This window comes from Lynx rufus, unplaced genomic scaffold, assembly GCF_022079265.1.
Source record: "Lynx rufus isolate CCGP_SWC_20201006 ecotype Redwood Valley unplaced genomic scaffold, mLynRuf1.p SCAF_2, whole genome shotgun sequence".
Classification (NCBI taxonomy): Eukaryota; Metazoa; Chordata; class Mammalia; order Carnivora; family Felidae; genus Lynx; species Lynx rufus.
The window spans coordinates 79,692,846-79,716,829 of record NW_025814834.1 but is presented as its reverse complement, the minus strand read 5'-3'; the positions used below and the strand labels follow the sequence as shown (position 1 = coordinate 79,716,829).

The 23,984-nt window shown below is 38.0% G+C and overlaps 1 protein-coding gene across 1 annotated transcript in view; it reads right to left on the bottom strand.

The window, feature by feature from the left end:
* The window catches only part of NEB (nebulin), a 211,725-nt gene that overhangs the window by 132,258 nt on the left and 55,483 nt on the right, over nucleotides 1-23,984 (bottom strand). Inside the window, exons 40-58 of the mRNA XM_047083946.1 lie at nucleotides 23,319-23,525; nucleotides 22,753-22,857; nucleotides 22,491-22,598; nucleotides 21,534-21,845; nucleotides 20,191-20,397; nucleotides 18,473-18,577; nucleotides 17,369-17,476; nucleotides 15,570-15,881; nucleotides 15,223-15,429; nucleotides 14,421-14,525; nucleotides 13,327-13,434; nucleotides 8,179-8,490; nucleotides 7,788-7,991; nucleotides 4,224-4,328; nucleotides 2,694-2,801; nucleotides 2,030-2,341; nucleotides 1,386-1,589; nucleotides 767-871; nucleotides 573-680 (exon numbers count right to left, since the gene is read on the bottom strand). Coding sequence (XP_046939902.1) covers nucleotides 573-680; nucleotides 767-871; nucleotides 1,386-1,589; nucleotides 2,030-2,341; nucleotides 2,694-2,801; nucleotides 4,224-4,328; nucleotides 7,788-7,991; nucleotides 8,179-8,490; nucleotides 13,327-13,434; nucleotides 14,421-14,525; nucleotides 15,223-15,429; nucleotides 15,570-15,881; nucleotides 17,369-17,476; nucleotides 18,473-18,577; nucleotides 20,191-20,397; nucleotides 21,534-21,845; nucleotides 22,491-22,598; nucleotides 22,753-22,857; nucleotides 23,319-23,525 — 3,342 coding nt within the window. The remainder of the gene's footprint in view (nucleotides 1-572; nucleotides 681-766; nucleotides 872-1,385; nucleotides 1,590-2,029; nucleotides 2,342-2,693; nucleotides 2,802-4,223; nucleotides 4,329-7,787; nucleotides 7,992-8,178; nucleotides 8,491-13,326; nucleotides 13,435-14,420; nucleotides 14,526-15,222; nucleotides 15,430-15,569; nucleotides 15,882-17,368; nucleotides 17,477-18,472; nucleotides 18,578-20,190; nucleotides 20,398-21,533; nucleotides 21,846-22,490; nucleotides 22,599-22,752; nucleotides 22,858-23,318; nucleotides 23,526-23,984) is intronic.

Here is a 23,984-nt window from a genome sequence, read left to right as displayed (position 1 = left end):
TTGAATACTTATTTTTAAATTATGATGGTTACCTTCCCATATTTTGGAAATCAATATTTTTGACTTTATAGACTAATGAAATAGAAGGATAAACATTTCTAGAAACATGAGCCAAGCCATCACTTAAAATAAATATTGGCAACCAGTCACTGGACACAGAAGTAAACATATGGTACGTGTGGATGGACTATGAATAATGTGTCCCATTCCCTCAGCCCTTGTAGGTTCACTGGTTCATAAGGCATGTGTTTTTTTTCTGAAGGAATCCTACAATGAGTTCAATTGTATATAAGAATATATCAGGTGGAAAAGCCCAAAGGATGTCTAACTATAGTCAAGTATCTAATGCTTTAATTCAGCAGGAAATGGACAATATTTTGAAATGCATCTATGGACTCAATCATACCTTTGTGTTGACAATTTCACTACCATTATTAAAAACTATTTACTTAGAAAAAAGACTGTTAGCAAGAACTTTAACCTCATAGCTTACTTGCCCTACCATATAACCAGGAGAGAGAAAGCAATCTTTGAGCCAAAGCCAAGGCAAAGAAATTTTCAGGTGCACTTACTTCACTTGCAATGTCTCTGGAGGCCTTGGCTGCCCTGATGGGAATGGCATCCAATCGCATATCATAGCCTTTCCTCTTGGCTTCTTCTAGGCCAAGTTTATATAGTTTCTGAGAAAGACATAGATCATCATAGGTTTGATTCGTAAAGTGCAGTATAAGCAAAATACATCACGTACCATGAATATATTACTTACCTCACTATAATTTATTTTGTTTTGTTTAGCTAGTAAAACTTCAGGGGTATCTGGCATAATGTGGACAGTGGTTTTATCTTTATCCCAAGCTTCTGTATAGAGGCGCTAAAACAAACAAAAAAGATGTGACTAGTACAGGCTAGTAATGAATAGATACATTTAAAAAAATCTCGTTCTTAATGAGAGTAAAGACAGTCTACTCTGTGAGTTGGTATTTTAGAAAAAAAATTTTTAATGTTTAATTATTGAGAGAGAGAGAGAATGAGTGGGGAAGGGGCAGAGAAAGAAGGAAAGGGAGAATTCCAAGCAGGCTCTGCACTGTCATCAGAGAGCTTGACACGGGGCTCGAACCAACACATGGTGAGATCATGATATTGACCTGAACTGAAATTAAGAATCAGATGTTTAACCAACTGAGCCACCTGGGCACCCCCGTATTTGTGACACCTTTAGGCCTAGATGTCTCATATCAGTAAGAAGCATACAGCACTTAAATACCACTTTAATATGAAGCAAAAGAATTAAATATGGTTTTCCTTTTATAGAAACAGATTACCATGTTTACACACACACACACACACACACACTAATACCCCCTTCAAGTGAAGAAAAGACTTACATGGTTCATGGTAATAGCATTGTTTTTTGCCAAAACCATTGGGATGGAGTCCATAAGGCTAGAAAACTTGAATTTATCTGGATGCTGGCGGTAAACATGATCACTCAAAATCTGGGAAGCTCTCTTGTTCTTCTCATCCTCAAGAGAACCACTGGGTAACCAGCCAATGCCTCTTAGCCACTGAAGGTCAGCCTTGTACAAATTCTGAAATTATAAGTGACAAACCAGTAAAGCATAATTATATGCCCCTAAAGAAATAAAATTATGTATTATATTTTACTATACATTTTCGTGCTTGAATTCTTGGGACATTTATAAATTTTGGTATGTCTTATGAATCGATGGAATATTCAGATTAGAAGCATATTTTGGAAAACATCTAAAATGGCAGCACAAAAAGAATGATCCAAATTTTCTAGATCAACATATCAGAGTCTTTAACCAAAGCAATGGGGGCTCTGCCAGCTCTTTCTCTGTGGGGTAATGGTGCCTCCAGATGTTTAGGGATTGGATAGGGTGTGGGCATTAATCTAGGGATATAGAACTCAGTTGTGTAAATTCAACTCCCCTTACTTTAGGGAAAATTTGATTCTTAGGAAAGCGGCCACGGTTTTTAGTTGGTCAAAGGAAAATCTTGGACTCACATCACTCTGGAGGTCATAGGCCTGCCGAGCATGGGTGACATCATTCTGGTCAGGCAGGCATGTCCACTGATGTAGGTAATTCTTATAGTCCACATCGCTGACCAAGGTCTGGCACTTCTTGGCCAGCACCAAGCCCAGCATGTCCACTGGGCTGCTGAACTTGGTCTTCCACTTCTCAAAGTCCTTCTTGTATTCTCTGTCACTCTGGATCTTGGCCACGTGCATGGACCACATCATCTTAGGGTCATCTTTGATGTCCCGGGCTCCGATGTGGTGGCCAAGTTGTTTGCGAAAGCCTTCCTTGTACTTGTACTAAAGGAAAAAGATAGGTCTTGAACCTTTCAAGATGAACTTATGTTGCAATTACAAAGCACATTAACTCCCAATATTTCACAAAGCCTAGAGAACCACAGGTTTAAGTTTTTTGATGAGAAATATTAAACGCTAACTCACGCTACAAGTTTCATTTATAATAAACTTCACACAAATTCCAGCTACAAATACCTTGAGTTTATCTTCATCCCACCCTACCACTCTGGGATCATTTTACTCTGCTTTAATTTGTTACTCCTTGGAAGATTCTGTTCAATTTAAAATTAAAGTGAGAATGCTTTAAAGTGATAAATTGCAATCAAATCAGTATAAACAGGGGATAAAGTCTTACTTCACTGGCAATTTCTCGAGATGCTTTTGCTGCTTTGATTGGTATGGCATCAAGGGGAAGATCGTAACCTCTTTTCTTCAACTCCTCATAACCCATTCGGTAGAGTTTCTGTTAAGAGATGAAAATCACTTTGAGAAAAACTGTTTTCCATAAACAACTATAGCAGAATGAATGCAACATGCTAAATATTTTAAGAATCCCCGACAAGAGTATCTGCTCTACAATACGCCAATGTAATTGGAAATTATGCCCATTGATTGCTACAGATCCTATTTTAAACTTTAAAGCTCTTCAATTACCCAGATCAACAAAATTAAATCTCAGCTCTTCCCAAATACTTCAGTGTATGAGGCAGAAGCAAATTGATAGAGAAAGGAAATAAAACATCATTTAGGTGGCATTTTCCAATTACCTTGGAGTGTTTCATTAGAAGTTTTTGTTAGAAAAGAACAATGCTTTTAGTGGGGAAAAATTACGCCTGATGGGCTCTCTCTTTCATGTAGCTATGACATTGTAAAATATAGTCTATTTAACAACATAGGGCTGCCCGTAGCAGGACCCGCATCTGTAGGTAGGAAACAAAATCCTTCATAATTTTTTAAATCTAAGATTTTGGGGAGGAAACTTTAAATGTTGAATTTAAAAAGTGTAAGTGAAACAATTTGTTTCTCCAGATTTGTTACATAATGAAACAAGTGAGAATTTAATGCATTTTATCCGGAAACCAGATTGTTTAAAATGCCTATTGATCTTGGAATGTGTTTATATTTCAGTGATCTGTGGCATTATTCTAAAAGATTATTTAATGTTAAAGTCTTTCTATTAGAGTTTAGAATTTGTCTTTAAAATATTTAATTTTTACACCTACAGATTTCTGGAGATCATGCTATGATGATGATAAAAATAAAAATAGAATTCTCCTACATGGTTTTTTAATGCTTGTTCATTTGAAATTTCATGTGTGTTGGGACTACACTAGCTAAACACTGCAGGCCCAATACCAACAACACAAATTGTCTCTGACTCTGAGAAATACCTGTCCACATATGGGAGAGCAATATAAACCATTACATTATGATGATATGTGTAATAAAGGACTACAAGGAACAGAGAGCACACACCCTCAACTCTGCCTGAGACAGGGAGTACCAACTAGATATTCAAGTTAAAAGCCACTAAATAAGAAATCTAAGTCACTTGTAGTTTATTAATTAAAATGATTCAGACATTCAAATTTACTTCCATATAAATTCAATGCCTTAGAAGCAATTAAAACTAGCTTTCTGGGGGCGCCTGGTGGTTCAGTAGGTTAAGCGTCCAACTTCGGCTCAGGGCATGATCTCACGGTTCATGGGTTCGTGCCCCACGTTGGACTCTGTGCTGACAGCTCAGAGCCTGCTTTGCATTCTGGGTCTTCCTCTCTCTCTGCCCCTCCCCCACTCATTCTCGCTCACTCTCTGAGAAATAAAATAAATATTAAAAAAATTAAAATGATCTTTCTGGAAATACATGCTGAATTTGGAAACTTACATCACTTGTATTGATTAAGTTTGCTTTAGCCAGAATAATGTCAGGTGTATCAGGCATGATGTGGATTTGAGTCTTGTCCTTGTCCCAAGCTTCTCTGTAAAGTCTCTAAAATGTGAAATAAGAGATTTTCAGCAGTTTTGTTAGATTAGTCAATGACATCGTTAACTTTAAACAGGATTACTAAATTCATCTGAATTAAGCATTTTAACTGACAGCATAAGCAGAATATAGGTACAGTATTTTTTGATTTGTCTGGGGAATAACTGCCTTTCAAAATATAAAGTATGGATTACCTTTTCAAATTTACAAATAACCCTGCCCATTAGAAATCAACCCAAGTAATCAGAGTCTTTGCCAAGATTGTCAAATAAAGCAGAAATTCTCCATCTGATTATAAAAGTCTCCTTCGATGTTTAATTGGGAAATAGCCCTTCCCTTCTCAAAAGATGATGTATTCAAGGTATATCTAGAAATTAGGGAATTGCATTCTCTATGTTTTATTATTTATGGTTATACCTTATAATAATCTGGGGGGATTAGGATCCCAAAAGAATTTGGTATGGAATTTATCCAAAATCTCTTACATGTCCCAGAGCCATCCTCTTTCTTCAACAGAAGACAAGGGAACTCAAACAAAAATCTCATTGATTTACTAACACAAGGGAGTAAAATTTTGATGAAAAACAGGATGCCTACATTGTCAGAGAAATCTCCCCCAAGATACTTATCAATTCCAGAAGATAAAATGGTAATTTGACAGTGGAGAAACCTCGTAACACCATTTTAACTAAATGACCAAAATTAAAATGATCAGTAATGAGACAGACTGGTATCTTGTATCACTGGATATGACACATGGAGGAAGATACCACATGTGTTGTCCTGCTAAGTACAAAGCATGAATGTAATCATGAGGAAACAAAAAACAGACCCAAATGAGGGAGATTCTACAAAATGACTGGCCCATGCTCTTCTCCAATGTCAGGGATTTAGAAGGCAAAGGAATAGTGAGGAGCCAGTCCAGATGACAGGACACTACAGATAACACAAGCAAATTTAGTGTGTGATCTTGGATTGAACCCTGGGTCAGAAAATAGTTCTTATTTTGTGTAAAGGACATTCGTGGTAAAATTGAATAAGTTCTATAGACTAGTATTGTTTCAACATTAATTTCCTGATTTTGATCGTCGCACTGTAGTTGAGAGAAATGTTCTTGTTTTCAGGAAATGCACACTGAAATAGTTAGGGATAGAGAGGCATCATAAAGCAACTTACATATTTATGAAAGAAAAATAAGGAAGGAAAGTGGGGGGGGGACGCAAATGTGATAAATGCTAACAATTGGAGAACTGGGGTGAAGATACATATATATACATAATTATATTTATATTCATATTTATGTATTTACTATATATATATGTTATTTGTACTATTTTTGCAACTTTTCTGTATACTTGAAATTATTTCAATATACACAATTTTAGAACTCTCACTGGTTTTTTGGACTTGCCAATTTCCCCTTGAGGCATGCAGCATGGGGTACAGGAGCTGCTACTTTTCTCCTTCCGGAACATGCTTACTACATAGTCCAGAGAAGCTGATTAAGATCTTCAGGACCAAAACAAAGCAAGGCTTGTGAATTTGCACATATGCTTATCCTGGTTATGCGCTAACCTTTCCGATTAAGACCAGAGATTCTCAGCCTTAGCACTACTGGTATTGTATACTGGAGGATTCCTGGTTGCAGGGGTGCTGTTCTGTACATTTCTGGAATGTTTAGCAGCATCCCTGACTTCTATCCACTAGATGCCAGTAGCATGCCACCCTCAAGTTGTGACAACGGCAATGGTCTCTAGGTATTGCCAAATGTCCCCTGTGGGACAAAAATATACCTGGCTGAGAACCACTAAACGGGACCATTTCCTCAATGGCATGTGTCACTTTCACCACAACCCCTGCCCTGATCCCTGAAAAACAGAGAAAATGCTAATATTTGTTTATACTGAGATAGAAGTATGGGTCTATTCAAAAGGACAGATAGTAGGCTCAAGGATCAAGTGGCCCTCTTCTGAGGCCTGAGGGGATCAGTGTCTTAGCCTTCCTACAACCAGGGCACACTGTTGAAGAGGTCTGTTGTGAGACATTAATGTTGATAAACTTCATGACTGAGGGTTTTTCTCTTGGCCACCTTATTAGTTCAGAGCTCTATAAACAGCTCTGCTTCATGGAGAGAAAGAAACTTGGATTCCAAAAGGGGAGATGTTTTACATAAATTTGTTGCTTTATTAGCTTGCTGGATTCAAGTTGCCATCATAGGGGCGCCTGGGTGGCTCAGTCGGTTAAGCGTCCGACTTCAGCTCAGGTCACGATCTCGCGGTCCGTGAGTTCGAGCCCCGCGTCAGGCTCTGGGCTGATGGCTCAGAGCCTGGAGCCTGCTTCCGATTCTGTGTCTCCCTCTCTCTCTGCCCCTCCCCCATTCATGCTCTGTCTCTCTCTGTCCCCAAAATAAATAAATGTTAAAAAAAAAAAAAGTTACCATCATAAAAACAGAGAGAAGAGATGAAAACTTGAATATTTATAATAAAACTAACAGGTTAGCATTTATTATAGATTTGGGGTGTAAACATTGTGAGTCTGTGAGGGGGTGATTGGGAAAAGAGCAGCTACAATTTATCAAATGCTTATTATAAACTAGTTATGAGTTTTATATAAACACTTATATGATATGTGTAAAATATATAGATATTGTAAGTACTCAGATTCTTCTAAGACCCAATTATTATATATAAATAAAAATTTTGTTATCAGTTCCAGAATCTCAGTGCACATAATTCAACATTCTGTAATTTTCAGAGTTATGCTTCTCAATGAACAATGATGAGTAATCTTTCCCCTTCTTGGCATAGAATTACTCTACACTACTATCTTTCACTTATTTTATTCAATAAATATTGAGAGTTACATGCTAGACACTGGTGTCAGTGCTGGCAAAGGAAATAACTTGAAGATGGGATACACACACATATGATATGTATACATATATGGATATGTGTATGCATATGTATATGTGTATGTCTTCTTTACTTGTCTTGATTCGGCTTAACAAGATGCATTATAATCACCTGGCAGAAAATACACTCTTTTTAACAGTTCTACTTCGTTTGTGCAAAGTACTCAATATACTGCCCTCTCAACACTCTGTCCCAACAACAACACAAAATCTAGGTCTTTAATGCATTCAAATTTCAAAGAAAAAAAGTATGTTCAATAGTTTTCTCATTTTCATAATGGATGGATGGATGGATGGATAAATAGAGAAAAGGCAAGTAAATAAGAAAGAAAGCTTTAGGTGACAAAAAATTGGTACTAACTCATTTTACATGATCCAGTACAGGGTAGTTGATAATTCAAATGAAGCAACCAAGTATTAAACATTATGCTATGTTGTGCCACGTGGTATGATATGCTATGCTATTCTACTAATTAATTAAGCAAATGTTACTGAGCTCCTACCAGGTATCAGGTACTATAAATTTTCCTATTTATTTCTAAAGAGTTACTCACATCACTCCTATTTTTGGCATTTGTCTTTGCCAGAACTATGTCCATGGCATCAGGAATGCTGGTGAACTTGTTTCTGTCTGGAGGCTGACGGTATTTCTTCTCACTGATGATTTCTGAGGCCCGTTTGTTCTTTTCTGCCTCCAAAGAACCCAGGGGACTCCATCCTATGCCTCTCAGCCACTCAAGGTCAGACTTATACAGATTCTGTGAAAATACAAGGCACTCTATCAAAACCCCATCCTCATCTGGACCTACAACTCAAGTGATTCTATGTATTACAAACAGATGCACTTTAGATATTCAACAATAATTCCTCTTTTTACTCTCTGTCTCTGACTAAATAGCTACTCAAATGGCAACATATAAGCTATTGAATTAAAAACAAACTGACCTCACTCTGTAGTTGATAAACTTTTTTAGCTTGAATAACATCGTTCTGGTCAGGCAGGCACGTCCACTGATGCAGGTGGTTCCTGTAGTCCACATCACTGACTAAGGCCTGGCATTTCTTGGCCAGCACCACTCCTAACATGTCCACTGGGCTGCTGAACTTGGTCTTCCACTTCTCAAAGTCCTTCTTGTATTCTCTTTCACTCTGCATTTTGGCTACATTCATGGACAATACAAGCTTTGGATCATCTTGCAGGCTCCGGAATCCAATATGGTGGCCAAGTTGTTTGCGGTAGCCTTGTTTGTATTTAAACTGAAATCAAAGGAAACAGTTCTTTTATTTGCATAAACAGAGGTCAAGTGAAGCTCAACAATTTGAGCTTAAAAACTCAATTTGCTTTATTTGCATGTTTATTTTCCAAAACTGAAGTGAGAAAAGCGATGTCCATGTTAACTTAGTAAGAAATATGAAAACTGACCTAGAGGCTTCTAAAAAAAAATGCAACATAGTTCATTATCAAGAGAGGTTAAGATAAAAAATTCATTCTAACTAAGGGCAAAAATATATGTCATGATATGCTAGACATTGTGTATATTGACCTCAGGGTAATATTTGTGATAAACAAAGGTAAAGCTCTTGTGATAGCTTTATGGAAATGATGGAAAGGTATGGGCTGAATGGCAGAAAAACAAGGAAGGTTCAGGATTTTATGAACAAGCCTAATAGCATAGATTAATTTATTAAGCAGTAGGATTTTTGGTGGTTTGCCATATGGTTATGTCCTATAAACTTGTCCTGTTCAGGATCCATATCTTCATGCACATGTAGCTAAAAATAGCTAAATATATTAGATTAGAAAGAAAACTCCACAAGACCTCAACATATTGCTAAGATGTGTCAAAATGAATTACATAAATTTAAGAAAAGTGAAATCCAGTATTTAGATCAATTGGGAAAAACCTGCATTAATGCTGGATGACAGTAGTAATAGTGACAATAATATGACAGTAATGATAGCATTTACTTGATGCTAGATGCCCAGCACACATTACATTTCATGGAGTTAGGTTCTACTCTCTTGGGTTCTACCCAGCTTCATGGTTATGTATATTAAAAATACTCAGAAATTTAAGTTGACTATAAGCTTGATATGGGCAATCTTATAAAATTTCTTATAAAAGTAATGTCATGGATTCTGTAGGGGCACAGATAAAAGCAGGTCAGAAACTCATTTACTGTGGGTATTCCTGGGTGGCTCAGTTGGTTAAGCTTCTGACTTCAGCTCAGGTCATGATCTCACAGTTCAGGAGTTCAAGCCCCATGTCGGGCTCTGTGCTGACAGCTCAGAGCCTGGAACCTGCTTCAGATTCTGTGTCTCCCTCTCTCTCTGCCCCTCCTCTGCTTGCACTCTGTCTCTCTCTCTTCCCAAAATAAATATTTTTAAAAATTTTATTTTAAAAAATTAAAAAAGAAGAAAAAAGCTCATTTACTCTGACCTGACCTCTTATAACAAGAAAACAACACTACATTTTGGGGCCCAATCTTGAGAGGGGTAATGAAAAAAAATATAATAAATCACAGGTAGAGTGAAGGACTTTTAAAGAATATTGAATATTCAGAATATTGTAGGACTTATAACTCTAAAACCAAAGGAGAATAAGAAACTTGTAATATGAAGAGATATCAGGTGGCAGAGGAAATAAGTTCCTTTGTGATGTTCCAGAACACAAAACTAGAGTTGGTTGATAACTTATTCAAGTTGAAAATAGCGAACTATATAATAAAAATTAGAGATGCTCTAACAAGGAAATGACCTGCCCTGAAGGACAAAATTCTTATATGTATATGTATCCATAGACCAGACGGCCATCTTTTGGAGATGGAGAGAAGGCAGGACACTGAGTAGGAGACTGAATTAAATAGCCTTCATGTTATCCTCTAACCAAAATCTATGATTCTAATTTATTAAATTAAGTACGCATAAAAATAGCTCTAATTTCCTTAAATTTTATAGAATATGAAAACCATTTGAAACTGAGAGGAGATATAATCTCTACAATGGGGGGAAAATTCACTTAAAGTTAATTTTAGGGGAAGATTTCAAAAGATTACCTAAGAAATTAGGTCCTATCAAATGTGTAGTGAGAAAATCACTGATGCTATTTCTTCAGTTTCTAAATCATCACCTAATGGGGAGTACATAACATTAAATGTTCCTGGGGGAACATTCAAGCATCATTATTGCTGTAGGTTCATCAGTATATCGATTCATTTAAATAAGGAATTGACCCGCAAGCCAATAAGTAATAATAAATCATCTAATTAATTTCTAACATTTCTGGAATGCCACAAATTAACTGATTTAAAGAGAGTCACTGGGTGTTACATGTAAGTGATAAATCACTAATTTCTACACCTGAAACCAGTTTTACCATATATGGTAACCAACTAGAATTTAAATAAAAACTTGAAAAAAGTAAACAGAATTTGCCCTTATTCTTAGAATTCATGGTGCTGTCTTTAGACATACTTTCTCCAGCCCAAATCCTTGTTTTGTTTTAAAGATTTTAAGAGGTAGTTCTTCCCTCTGAAATTCCAAATTTCTCTGGATTTTTTTAGGCTAATTCTTAGAATTAACATAATGACATGTTTATCTATACACAGAATATCTAAGTCAAATATTTATAAACACTTAGTCAATAGGAATTACACCTAATTTATTTACCAAATTAACTACCCTTTTCAATCATAACCAAAAGTGGCCTTGGAGAACAAATACCCAACAGAAAGTTAAGCCCTCTGGACCTTAAACCTAAATTCCTGAAACTTCCTGAATTTTCTATGCCCCTAGCTATTTTAGAATTATTTACATGCAAGAATGGGTTAAATAAAAATAACTGGCAGCTAATTTTTAAATATGTGCATATAAAAATTTATCAACATCAGGTTGTTGAGTTTGATTTATTAACTGGCACTTTGGATTTGTCTAAAATAGACAAATAGAAAACAGGAAATTGTTTTCAGGCAAGCAGGGGAAAACTGAAATCTCTGGTTTCTTTGTAATGTCTACAAACATAGCATCTTAGGATAATGGCTCTTTTTTTTTTCAATATATGAAATTTATTGTCAAATTGGTTTCCATACAACACCCAGTGCTCATCCCAAAAGATGCCCTCCTCAATACCCATCACCCACCCTCCCCTCCCTCCCACCCCCATCAACCTTCAGTTTGTTCTCAGTTTTTAACGGTCTCTTATGCTTTGGCTCTCTCCCACTCCAACCTCTTTTTTTTTTTTCCTTCCCTCCCCCCCCATGGGTTTCTGTTAAGTTTCTCAGGATCCACATAAGAGTGAAAACATATGGTATCTGTCTTTCTCTGCATGGCTTATTTCACTTAGCATCACACTCTCCAGTTCCATCCACGTTGCTACAAAGGGCCATATTTCGTTCTTTCTCATTGCCCTGTAGTACTCCATTGTGTATATAAACCACAATTTCTTTATCCGTTCATCAGTTGATGGACATTTAGGCTCTTTCCACAATTTGGCTATTGTTGAGAGTGCTGCTATAAACATTGGGGTACAAGTGCCCCATGCATCAGTACTCCTGTATCCCTTGGGTAAATTCCTAGCAGTGCTATTGCTGGGTCATAGGGTAGGTCTATTTTTAATTTTCTGAGGAACCTCCACACTGTTTTCCAGAGTGGCTGCACCAATTTGCATTCCCACCAACAGTGCAAGAGGGTTCCCGTTTCTCCACATCCTCTCCAGCATCTATAGTCTCCTGATTTGTTCATTTTGGCCACTCTGACTGGCATGAGGTGATATCTGAGTGTGCTTTTGATTTGTATTTCCCTGATAAGGAGCGACGTTGAGCATCTTTTCATGTGCCTGTTGGCCATCCGGATGTCTTCTCTAGAGAAGTGTCTATTCATGTTTTCTGCCCATTTCTTCACTGGGTTATTTGTTTTTCGGGCGTGGAGTTTGGTGAGCTCTTTATAGATTTTGGATACTAGCCCTTTGTCCGATATGTCATTTGCAAATATCTTTTCCCATACCGTTGGTTGCCTTTTAGTTTTGTTAGTTGTTTCCCTTGCTGTGCAGAAGCTTTTTATCTTCATAAGGTCCCAGTAATTCATTTTTGCTTTTAATTCCCTTGCCTTTGGGGATGTGTCGAGTAAGAGATTGCTACAGCTGAGGTCAGAGAGGTCTTTTCCTGCTTTCTCCTCTAGGGTTTTGATGGTTTCCTGTCTCACATTCAGGTCCTTTATCCATTTTTGTGAATGGTGTGAGAAAGTGGTCTAGTTTCAACCTTCTGCATGTTGCTGTCCAGTTCTCCCAGCACCATTTGTTAAAGAGGCTGTCTTTTTTCCATTGGATGTTCTTTCGTGCTTTGTCAAAGATGAGTTGGCCATATGTTTGTGGGTCTAGTTCTGGGGTTTCTACTCTATTCCATTGGTCTATGTGTCTGTTTTTGTGCCAATACCATGCTGTCTTGATGATGACAGCTTTGTAGTAGAGGCTAAAGTCTGGGATTGTGATGCCTCCTGCTTTTGGTCTTCTTCTTCAAAATTACTTTGGCTATTCGGGGCCTTTTGTGGTTCCATATGAATTTTAGGATTGCTTGTTCTAGTTTCGAGAAGAATGCTGGTGCAATTTTGATTGGGATTGCATTGAATGTGTAGATAGCTTTGGGTAGTATTGACATTTTGACAATATTTATTCTTCCAATCCATGAGCAGGGAATGTCTTTCCATTTCTTTATATCTTCTTCAATTACCTTCATAAGCTTTCTATAGTTTTCAGCATGCAGATCTTTTACATCTTTGGTTAGATTTATTCCTAGGTATTTTATGCTTCTTGGTGCAATTGTGAATGGGATCAGTTTCTTTATTTGTCTTTCTGTTGCTTCATTGTTAGTGTGATAATGGCTCTTATAGGTCCTCTGACTCAACCTCTATTCAAGAAACCCTTTCTTTGATACTGGATCAGTAAGAAAGAAAAGTGAATTTTTGGTAAACTGAGAGGATAGGAGAAGATGAAGAAATAGTATTACATTTTGAAAGGTAAGGCCCATCTGTAAAAATAGTTACCAGCATTAAGATACCTGATTCAGATAACATATCATAAAAGCCAAACAAGTACTTACATCGCTAACGATGTCTCTTGAAGCTTTGGCCATCTGCACAGAAATTGCATCAACTGGGAGATCATATCCTTTCTTCAAAGCTTCTTCCCATCCAAGTTTATAGAGTTTCTGGAAATTAAATAATTTAGCATTATTCAGTATATACTAAAACCCCAATGAATTACTGAATAACAGTTTACCTAGAGAGTAGACGTCAGAATCTATCATCTCCCTTATCTCTAAAGATATGGATAAAAACAAATGAAGCTGTTTTTATGAAGCACTGACTTAGCATTACAGGATTTTGCTTCAATTTTCTGACTCTGAGAATACACTCAGTTATGAGATACATATACAATTTTAGAGTTGCTTTTCTGTTCAGACACAATATGGGCATATCAAGTATATTAGGTACTTTCCTCCTGCTGTTAAGTACAGTCTGGGCTCACTATTTGAATCACAGATGTGAAAAAAATTGGTAACCAAAAAAAGGTAACAAAATTTTGATTATCTAAGTGATAAAAGTAGTAGATACTGAAAAGCCTTTTATGAGGCACAATAAATGAATTCATCTTTATGCATGAAATTTATTGAATAGATGCAAGGGGGTTAAAACTGGATAATAATAAAAATAGTTGTAAGTCATCCAGACTTAGTGTGTGTTCAACACAGGTACTGTGTGGAGACCCTTCCATGGAAATTTCTCATTTGGTCTTCACAGCAATTTAATTTAATGTCATAAGCATTATTATGGTCCCAATTTTAGGAATGAGGAAACTAAGGCTTAGACCCAATGTTATATAATTCATAAAAGCCAAAACCCAAAGCAGGTCTGTCTGATGCAATTTTTTTCTTTCAACAATTATTTATTGATTTCCTACTCTGTGCCAAGTACAAGGAGTACAGAGATAAATCACACGGGCACAGTGCCTCTCTCCATGGAGCAAAAGAGTCACGGCTAAAGCCCTTCCTTTTAACCGCCATATTTTGCAGCATCTCTAGTTAGCCAGTGTGAGTCATTCATTTCCATTCCTTCTGCATTTACATCAATTATTTACCATTACATCATTTAATAAGTTTAATTAGTTTTAAGCCAAATTTTTATATAACTTTACCTGGCTATACATAGCTTGATTCTGCTTGGCTTGTAAAATATCTGGTGTATCTGGCATCACATGAATCTTGGTTTTATCTTTGTTCCAGTCAATGGTATATAAGTGCTAGGAAGTTAGGGAGGAAAAAAGACATTTGAAATTTGAATAGCTTTTTAGGACCCACAGGAAAGAAAAAAACTTAACAGAGCATTTGAATGCACTCAATTTGAATTAGATTAATTTTAGTAACTAAAGTCGCTTATGATTCAGAAAAGACACTAAAAACAAATTCAGATTTTTAAAAAATAATATTGTAGGTCTATCTTCTAGAATGGATTAAAAATACTTAACATATAATAATTTTAAAAAACAAATGATTTGTAACTCAATGATAAGATTCAGGGGAAATGGGGCACCTGAGTGGTTCAGTCAGTTAAGTGTCCACCTCTTGATTTCAGCTCAGGTCCTGATCTCACAGTTGTGAGATTGAGCCCCACGTCAGGCTCTGTACTGGATGTGGAGCCTACTTAAGACTGACTCTCTCTCTCTCTTTCCCTCTGCCCTCTGCACTTGCGCTCATGTACTCGCTCGCTCTCTCTCTCTCTCTCTCTCTCTCTCTCTCTCTCTCATAAAAACCCAAAACCAAACAGGGGAAATAAGAAGTCGGCAGAAGAAAATGATATAGGGACATGCTCTGGAACTGTTTGTCACTGCCCAGAAGTGGTGGACTCCAACCAAATTCCCCAAACAAGAACCAGAGGCTGCTAGCCCTGCCTTCCTGGGAGCTGTATGGAAGGACCTGAATAGAAGGATGGCTGCCTACCTTGTTCATGGTATGTGCATTCTGCTTGGCTAGAACCATGTCCATAGAGTCAGTCAGTTTCTTAAACTGGAAGTTGCTAGGATGCTGGCGGTATTTCTGATCGCTGGCATATTCAGTTGCTTTCTTGGCCTTCTCCACTTCTAGGGAACCAGCTGGACTCCAGCCAAGCCCTTTGTACCACTCATTGTAGTCCTGCTTGTATTCATTCTATAAAGAAAAGAGACAAATTCTCCTTCACCTTATCAATTACTTTACCTTTGTCAGTTTAGACACAAAAGTATAGAAGACTGTGATCTCCATTCCTGGGCTAGGAATCCAACCATCACCCAGAAAGAAGAGAGACTTACATCACTCTGTATGCGATTCATATTCCTGGTCAGCTCGATGCTCATGGCATCTGGAAGGAGGACATACTTGTGAATCAAGTGCTTGTAGTTGGTGTTGGTGATGTTGGCTTGGGCATCCTTGGCAGCTGTGACACTGAGCATGTCAGCAGGAGTGTGATAGCTGGTCTTTGTCTTCTCATAGTTTTTCTTATACTCTCGATCAGACTGCATCTTAGCCACTTGCATGGAATGGACCAACTTGGGATCATCCTCAAGACTACGGAAACCAACCATTTTCCCCCTTTCCTTTTCATAATTGTATTTGTATTTATACTGTGAAAAAATTAGAATATTTGTTACAGCAGTTCTTTTGACTAGAAGCATTCTAGTGTCAATATTCTGTATGTCATAAAAAGTGATACTTGTGTAGAGTTCTACAGTTTATAAAACACATTTTTCACATTTATTTGTGTAACTTGCTACTCACAACTACATGTTGTGAGGTAGATTACAAAGTTATTATTACTGCCCCAATGTTACAGGTGAGTAAGCTGAGACCCAGGGAGGTGAGTGGCTTGCTAAGGTCACTAAGTATTAGAACCCAGAGCCTGTGATGATATACCACACTGCCTTCCACACATACTCTGTTGTTAGTGTCAAAGAGAACTTCAGTAGGGCAAATGAGTGAAAAGAGCAGAATGTTCTAAGCAGTTTAATGCTGCCCTAAGAAATCATCAGCCAGCCTTTTACGGTTGAGAATAGGCTTAGTTATGGGATATCGTTTTAGAGTAGCTTTGTATTTGTAGAACTCCTTTTCCCTTAAGACTGGCATAATGGGGATGAAGTTTTATTTATCACTCAACTTCTTTCTACAGAGAGAGGATCCTGATACATGGAAAGTTTTTATTCTGCCTGTCTCTTGTGAGTTTGAGTGTGTGAGTTAGGGGGCAGGAGCTCGGGGAGCCAAATTAGTCCAGCATAATAGAGGGAAAAGAATTTGGAGATTTCAGGACAATGTAGTAGTGGCATCAGGATGGGCAGGTAGGAAAGATGAAGAGCAAGTATGTAAAATCAGAGAGAAAGTGTCATTGCAGGAGTGGCTAAGGAAAGAGTGCTCTGAAATGTGCTCTTCCCATTACCCCCAAATAACTCAGTGCTCACTGTGAGCAGATTTCTTGTGGAAACAACCAAATGAAAGAACTGAATTTCCCACAGGTGATGTGTTATGGCAATGGTGTGTTGGCACACCAGCGATTGGAGGGATAAAAGCCCTCATCTGCAGTGTTTGTCAATTTCTGTGGTGTAAATACTCCCACCATGGCTGATGTCAAGCTACCAAGAATTTAACAACTGGCTTGCAAAATTTCTGATTATTTAATAATCAGTTGTCATGAGTCCAAAATATCAGCACCCCTAGTATACCACACAATGAGACATCCTGTTAGGAGGACAGTTCCTAACAGGCAGGAAGCAAGAACAATCCAAGTCTTTCTGCAGGAAAGCTTGGTGAAGGGCTTTGGATTTCTACAGGCCATAGCCTTGGGGATGAAGTTCAAAGAAAATTCACCTAGATCTCATAAGCTGGGGAGCACAAAGATATGTGGTCATAATGTGGTTAGCATTCTGTTTTTTTCAGAAATACCAGAGACAACAAAAGAGCAAACCTAAGAGGTACTCATTGAATAGGAGGCCATTGTTAGTAGGCATGCTTTGTTCCCCCCATATTTTATCCATTGAGTGTTTCCAAAACTCAGCCCTTATTATTTTGGTAAATTAGAAAACAAAACAAAACAAAGGTGAGTGTTTTCCTGCAGACTTACATCACTTGCAATATCTCTTGAGGCTTTGGCAGCTTTGATAGGAATTGCATCAGTTCTGAGATCATAGCCTTTCTTTTTAGATTCTTCCAAAGAAAGTTTGTAGAGTTTCTGTAAAGAGAGGCAAGGGAATAATTTTCTTCTAAATAGAAAAGCCTGGGCTTATTTTAAAAGAGTAAACACTAGTGCTGTGGCATCATTTTTATTTTTAAGCAGAATGCTTCCTTGGTGGTTCAATGGCTAAATGTTCTTACAAATAACAAAATTGTGTTTGGAAAAAGTCTATTACAAACCCAAACTTATCTTCAAGAAACCATCAGAAAAACAGCTAATGATCTCTTAGGTTGTAAATATGCTTTTTAAAACCGCTAAAGCCCAGCAGATTCTAATTGATAACGTTTTTATCAATTAAGAGTCAAGGAAAGACTACGAAACAACCATTCTCTTAGATCAAAAGAAAACTTCACTGTTTTGCAAGTGACACTTTTATTTATGTAATTGTGTGGATTTTACGATCCAAAAAGGAGTCATCAATCCTAAATCCTTACGGAATTCAAAGAGAAGAAAAAACACTGGTAGGATTGGAGATTTTCTAGCAACTATGGTTAGGTTGAGAAAGGAAGTGAAATAAAACACCTACGCATTTTCTAACACTAAGTGTGGAACATTCCTTGTTATGGAGCTTGCTCCAAATTCTTCAAAATGTTCATCTTCCCTTTCCATTTAACTTTCCCTGAGACCCCCCCCTCTTTAGGACCATCTCAAAGGCTTGGTAGAGAGACTACAGGAACTGAGCCCTAGGATTTTCACTTCCTTTTTCTCTTCTGGGAGAGGGAGGGGGCAAGCCCTTCTCTTCCTGCCAGGTCTCTTAGTTTGAGGAGGCATACCCGCCCCCCCCAAACAAAATCCAAGTGCCCTTCAGATTCCTAACTGCTGGGCCCAAGTCTCATTGACAGGCCTGCTCCAACTCTTAGCAAAGCAAGGTTAGAAAGAGAAAGATTGTCATTTGTGGATTCCTCTTATTTTCAAAACATTCATTCTTCATAGTTGAGACATTACTTTATTTGTTTATACTGGTTCAAATAAACCAGGGGGGATTACACTTACATCACTCATATTAATTGCATTTGCCTTTGCCAAAATAATCTGGGGGATATCAGGCATAATATGGACTTTGGTCTTATCAGCCTCCCATGCTTGTTTGTAGAGATGCTGGAAAATTTAAAAAAGAAAAAAAAAGGAAAAAAGGAAAGTTAGTATTTACAAATCTTAAAATATGCTCATTTAATATATATATATATATATACACATACATATGTATATATGTATATGTATATACACACATCAATATTTTAAGTATTTTTATTAACTCGATTTTATTTTTTTTATGGAAAAGATACTCATTCAAACAAGACAGTAGAGATTATGTAAGATGGAAAGTAAAATGATGCCAAGATGAGAATCATAGAAATAGCAAACGCTACACTGAGAGATATCTTGGTGGTCATCAGTTGAATCCTTTTGTTGCAGATTTGAGGAAATTATGGCCCAGAGAAGCAATGTACCTTGCCTAAAGACACACAGCAGGTCTGGGCTATAATTTCCCCAACTTTGCAATAAGAGGATGAAGATTCTTACTTTAGCATCATTATTCTGAAATGGTTAATAAATCATTAATGCTGAAAAAGAAATGAAAGGTTTATGTGAGCTTGTGAGAGTTTAAATACTAAATCTTAAAAGAGGCACTGAGATTTGTGCCTTGTCTTTTAGGCAAGTCCCTATCAAAGGCAACGGTCATCTTGACCAATCAGTTTTCTTTCTCAGAAGACTCCAAGGGATTTACTCAGAGACTTAGTATAATACAGCTCTCTCTAGTACAAGTAGAACCATAGTTTTATGCAACTGTTTAATGTTAAAGTCCAAATAGTTTTTTTTTCTCTTTTGCTAATCAATGGCATTTCAAATCGTGATCCACAACAATGCTGTTGCAATTATTTTATTATTTGTAACTTAGAGAAGTACCAGGCTGATGTGTTTGTTGGTCCTGATATTTATTATGGCTAACAAATTTTTAAAAATACAGTAAGCCTTTTCTATAGGGTGGAATAATTAATGATCCAAGGGACTACTGATGGGAGAACAATTGCTCTCATGATTTGCCCACAGAAGATCCCGGCTCCGAATGCTGCCATAGCCACATAATCTAAGAGTCTTCTTCAATTCCACTGAAGCAGCTAGGAAACAGGGTGGGCTGCAATACCCAGTTATCAGGCAAACAATGTGCCGATTCAGCGTCATGAACTTCTACTCAACTTCATCTTAGACAAACAAGATTTTGTTACAAAATGTGCATGAAAAGAAACAATTCATATTTATTTTGTTATGTCTGTTGGGAAAACTGGTTCACTAAACATTTGGGAGGCCATGAATTAGGACTGACTTCTATCATTTTTTTTAACCACAAGTCCCCCCTTTTAAAAAATTTTTTATGTTTATTTATTTTTGAGAGAGACAGAGCATGAGCAGGGAAGGAGCAGAGAGAGAGGGAGACACAGAATCTGAAACAGTCTCCAGGCTCTGTCTGAGCTGTCAGCACAGACCCCAACTCGGGGCTCAAACTCATGAACCTGAGATCATGACCTGAGCTGAAGTTGAATGTTTAGCCAACTGAGCCTCCCAGGCGCCCCAACCACAAGTTCCTTTTGCGAAGTTGAATAAACATTCATTGTGATGCCCTAAAACTATTAGCAAAACCCATAGGTCAAATGTAAGAATGTCTGGCTTTTTCCCAGTGCTTAGGAACTATCACATTACGAATGACTTACTTCATTCATAATTTTTGCATTATTCTGGGCCAGAACCATGTTCATTGAGTCCATCAAAGTGGAATACTTCAAAGTGTCCGGGTGCTGGCGGTACTTCTTTTCACTGATAATCTCCATGGCTTTCTTGTTTTTCTCAGCTTCTAGGGAGCCCAGAGGGAGCCATCCAATGCCCTTCATGAAGTCAACATAGTCAGCTTTGTACTGATTCTGCAAAAGAGGAAAGGTTCATGGATGAGGAGAAACCCAAACTTCCAAGGACTATGAGTGGGTGTTTAATATTCCCTAAGTGTTCAACCAACAGCATAACAAACTTCAACTCTTTTTGTCCCCAAACAGTATCTTTTCACATTTTCTTGCACGAACAATTAAAAACAAGCAGTAGTATCTTTGTGATTTATTTTCCGCAATGCCTTCATTAAAGAAAAAATGCTAAGAAATACCAACTAAACTACTACATGACTATTCTCTCAAGAAAAGGAATGATGCTGGCCTTTCTTACAAAAATTCCCAAGTTCCCTTGGTTGACTGAGGACTCACTGGGACCCTGGTTCTCTCTTTCATTGTAAGTTTTGCTCACCCACCACTGTTACAACTCTCTCAGGTATGCCAGAAACCTCACTGGTACTCTGTGCAAATTTTTTGGTTCCCCCCCCCCCACCAATTCTGATATTGTCCTCTACAACTCTGCCATGGTTGGTTTTATATGAGCACTTAATTGCCAGGGGTGGGGTACATAATAGCTCAGCTCAAATATTCCCAAAAAGAAACACATGCTTGGTGTGGCCTGCCTTTGGTTTGTAATTTAAATTCCCTTCTCACAGCCACCAAATAAATGGCCTCTCTAGCTGAATTCTGTTCCTTCCTCACATTCATTCCAGGAGCTGCCTCAGCCCTCACCTCCTCAATGTTTCATCAGCAAGTTGCAAAGTTGGAAGGAGTGGAATGAAAGCTGGTTAGGAGTGAGGGGCAGGAGCTACCAAGTTATCTGACTTTCTGCCTTTCCCCTTACTTCTGTATCAGGAGCCATTTATGCTTCTGACTCTCTTTGCTAGACAGGTTTCCTTCAGCATGCTCTCTGCAACAAAATTTCATTTGCGATTGCTGGATCCAGCATTCAACAATCCTCACAGCAAGAATAGTGGAAAATAAGACTTTAGTTTCTAGAATTTATCCCCTTTTATTAAAAGAAATAAATTCAATCTAAGTTAAAAATATATATATAAACAATCTGGTGGGAAATTACACATGAATTTCTTTCAGGATTTTCATAATGATTTAGGGTCATTAATGATCCACTTATTATCCAGAGTAAATGTTCTACAAATGATATGGCTGTCACATACATCACTTTGAATCTGCATCATATTTTTGGCCAGTTCAAAGCCCATGGCGTCGGGAAGCATGTTATAGGTATGGATCACATTTCTGTAGTTGGTGTTGGTGGCTGCTTCCTGAGACTTCTTGGCTGCCACCACACTGAACATGTCCACCGGGGTGTGGAAAGAGGTCTTGGATTGCTCATACGCCTTCTTATATTCCCGATCTGACTGCATCTTGGCCACCTGCATGAAGTGCACCAACTTGGGGTCGTCCTCTAGGCTCCGGAAGCCAATGTGTTTCCCTTTGGCTTGTTCATAGGCTTGCTTGTATTTGTACTGCAGATGGGAAAGAAAGCATGGTGATGAAGTTAGTGAAGGAAAGAGAACAAAATGTAATTCATTAGACGCCATGAGATTTGTCATAGGTGTACAGTTTTAGAGCTACTGTACGATTAGAGAGAAGCTCATGGGGGCCGTGAACAAAATCTTTTTACTTCAAATTTCTTGCCAGACTTGACTCCATGGAAAGAAAATGATCTCAGAATTAATCAAAGAGATGCATAAGTAAGTTGTTTTAGGGTGCTTTAGAAAGCAGCTTTCCTCACTCAGGTGTCTAATCAGAAAAGGCTACAGGCACAATTTCTCCTGGTGCATCTTTAATTCAGGAAAGAGCCAGATCATGGGTCTCTTGGGTAGAATGTGTAGATTGCATCCCTACATTCACCCAGAATTGCCTATAAATGATCTGAATACTCTAAAAGCAACTTGTCTTAACATGACCTAGTTACTTTTTACATCAAATAATGAACAAATGATTAGAGGGTACTTGGACTGGGTGAAGGAAAGTGTCTTGTGTGTTCCGTGGATGATAATCCCACCAACACTAGGTAGAGTTGACTGCAGCTCTTGAATATGCACAGGAACTTGGCTCATTTGTGTCTCATTTGCTGAGCCTAAAGAAAGCCCAGTGGAAGTACTTACATCACTGGCAATGTCTCTACAGGCTTTTGCAGCCTTTATTGGAATGGCATCAGGCCTCAGGTCATATCCTTTCTTCTTCTCCTCTTCCCAGCCAGCTTTGTACAGTTTCTAAATGACAAAATAGAATAACACCTGCAGCTTGTTATTTGGGTTCGAATGGGAATCCTGATTTTGAAGCAGTTGGTATGTAAAAGAGAGGCATCCCATAAATATTAGTTCCCTCCAACCTTCTCTCCCACTTTGTTGCTGTCAATCTACTTACATCACTCATGGTGATTTGGTTTATTCTGGAAAGCAAAATGTCAGGAGTGTCTGGCATGACATGAATGGTGGTCTTGTCTTTGTTCCACTTTTCAGTGTAGAGCCTCTGCAACAAGAGGGACAGGCACATGACTGTAAGGCAGGACAAGTTTGTGAAAGTGCTATCAGGAGAAACAGACTCACATCTCCATGATAGAAGAAATTAAATCTGATATTGGGAAATGGATAAAATGGCAAGAAGATGGGGTGATGAGACTGAACACACGAGGGAAAACCCTATCAAAGAAGGGAGTCTCCTTCCACTGAAACAACACATGCCATGTAGCCTCAACCTCACACCACATGGAGTTTTGCAGTTCTGTCACACCCTCTGAGTAGTGCACACAGATGGTCTGAGGATCAGTGTATGTGACAGCTCTCCAGACATGATGAAAGTTACAGAATTCCCCCTCCCACCACCACCAAGACCATCACAAAGATTAAAAATGCTGATGAAGATTATAGTAGCACCGCCAGGCTCATGACTTGAGTGCTGGCTCGGAATGAGGCCAGCAGTTGGGTTCTTACCTTATCCATATTCAGTTTGTTGCTTTTGTTAAGTGCTTGTTCCATTGTGTCCATGGCATAGGTGAACTTCAGCTTCTCAGGATGCTGGCGATACTTCTTCTCACTAAGAATCTCTCCTGCTTTCTTCGCCTTCTCCACCTCCAGTGACTCTATTGGGACCCAGCCGATCCCTTTCATCCAGTTGGTGAAGTCGGATTTATATAGATTCTTTACAATGAAAAAGGACATTTTCATTTCAGAAACAGTCAGAGCGTGAGTTTCTTTGGCTAGATAATTTACTCATTATCAAAAAGAAAAAAAAAAGAGGGAAAAGAGAGTAACCTACTTTTTATTCCCTGCCATCTTTTGGAAAAGAAACCAAATTACAAAGTGATTGAATTCACGGTGATTTTGAACAGGAAAACCTGACCCAATAATTCCTTTTTAAATTTAACTTTCTTGGAGGAAAAGGTAGAAGAATTTTACACTGGAAAGACCGTATATTGCACTAATTTGAACCTCTTAGCTTTTCACAGAATATATCATATACTGTGTCTAACACACACACACACACACACACACACACACACTAACTAAAACAAAAATGTTAAAGCTATATATAGTTCACATGAGTGAAATTCTAAAACTCCAAATTCTGGAGAGGATCCCTAATTATAGTGAGTCCGG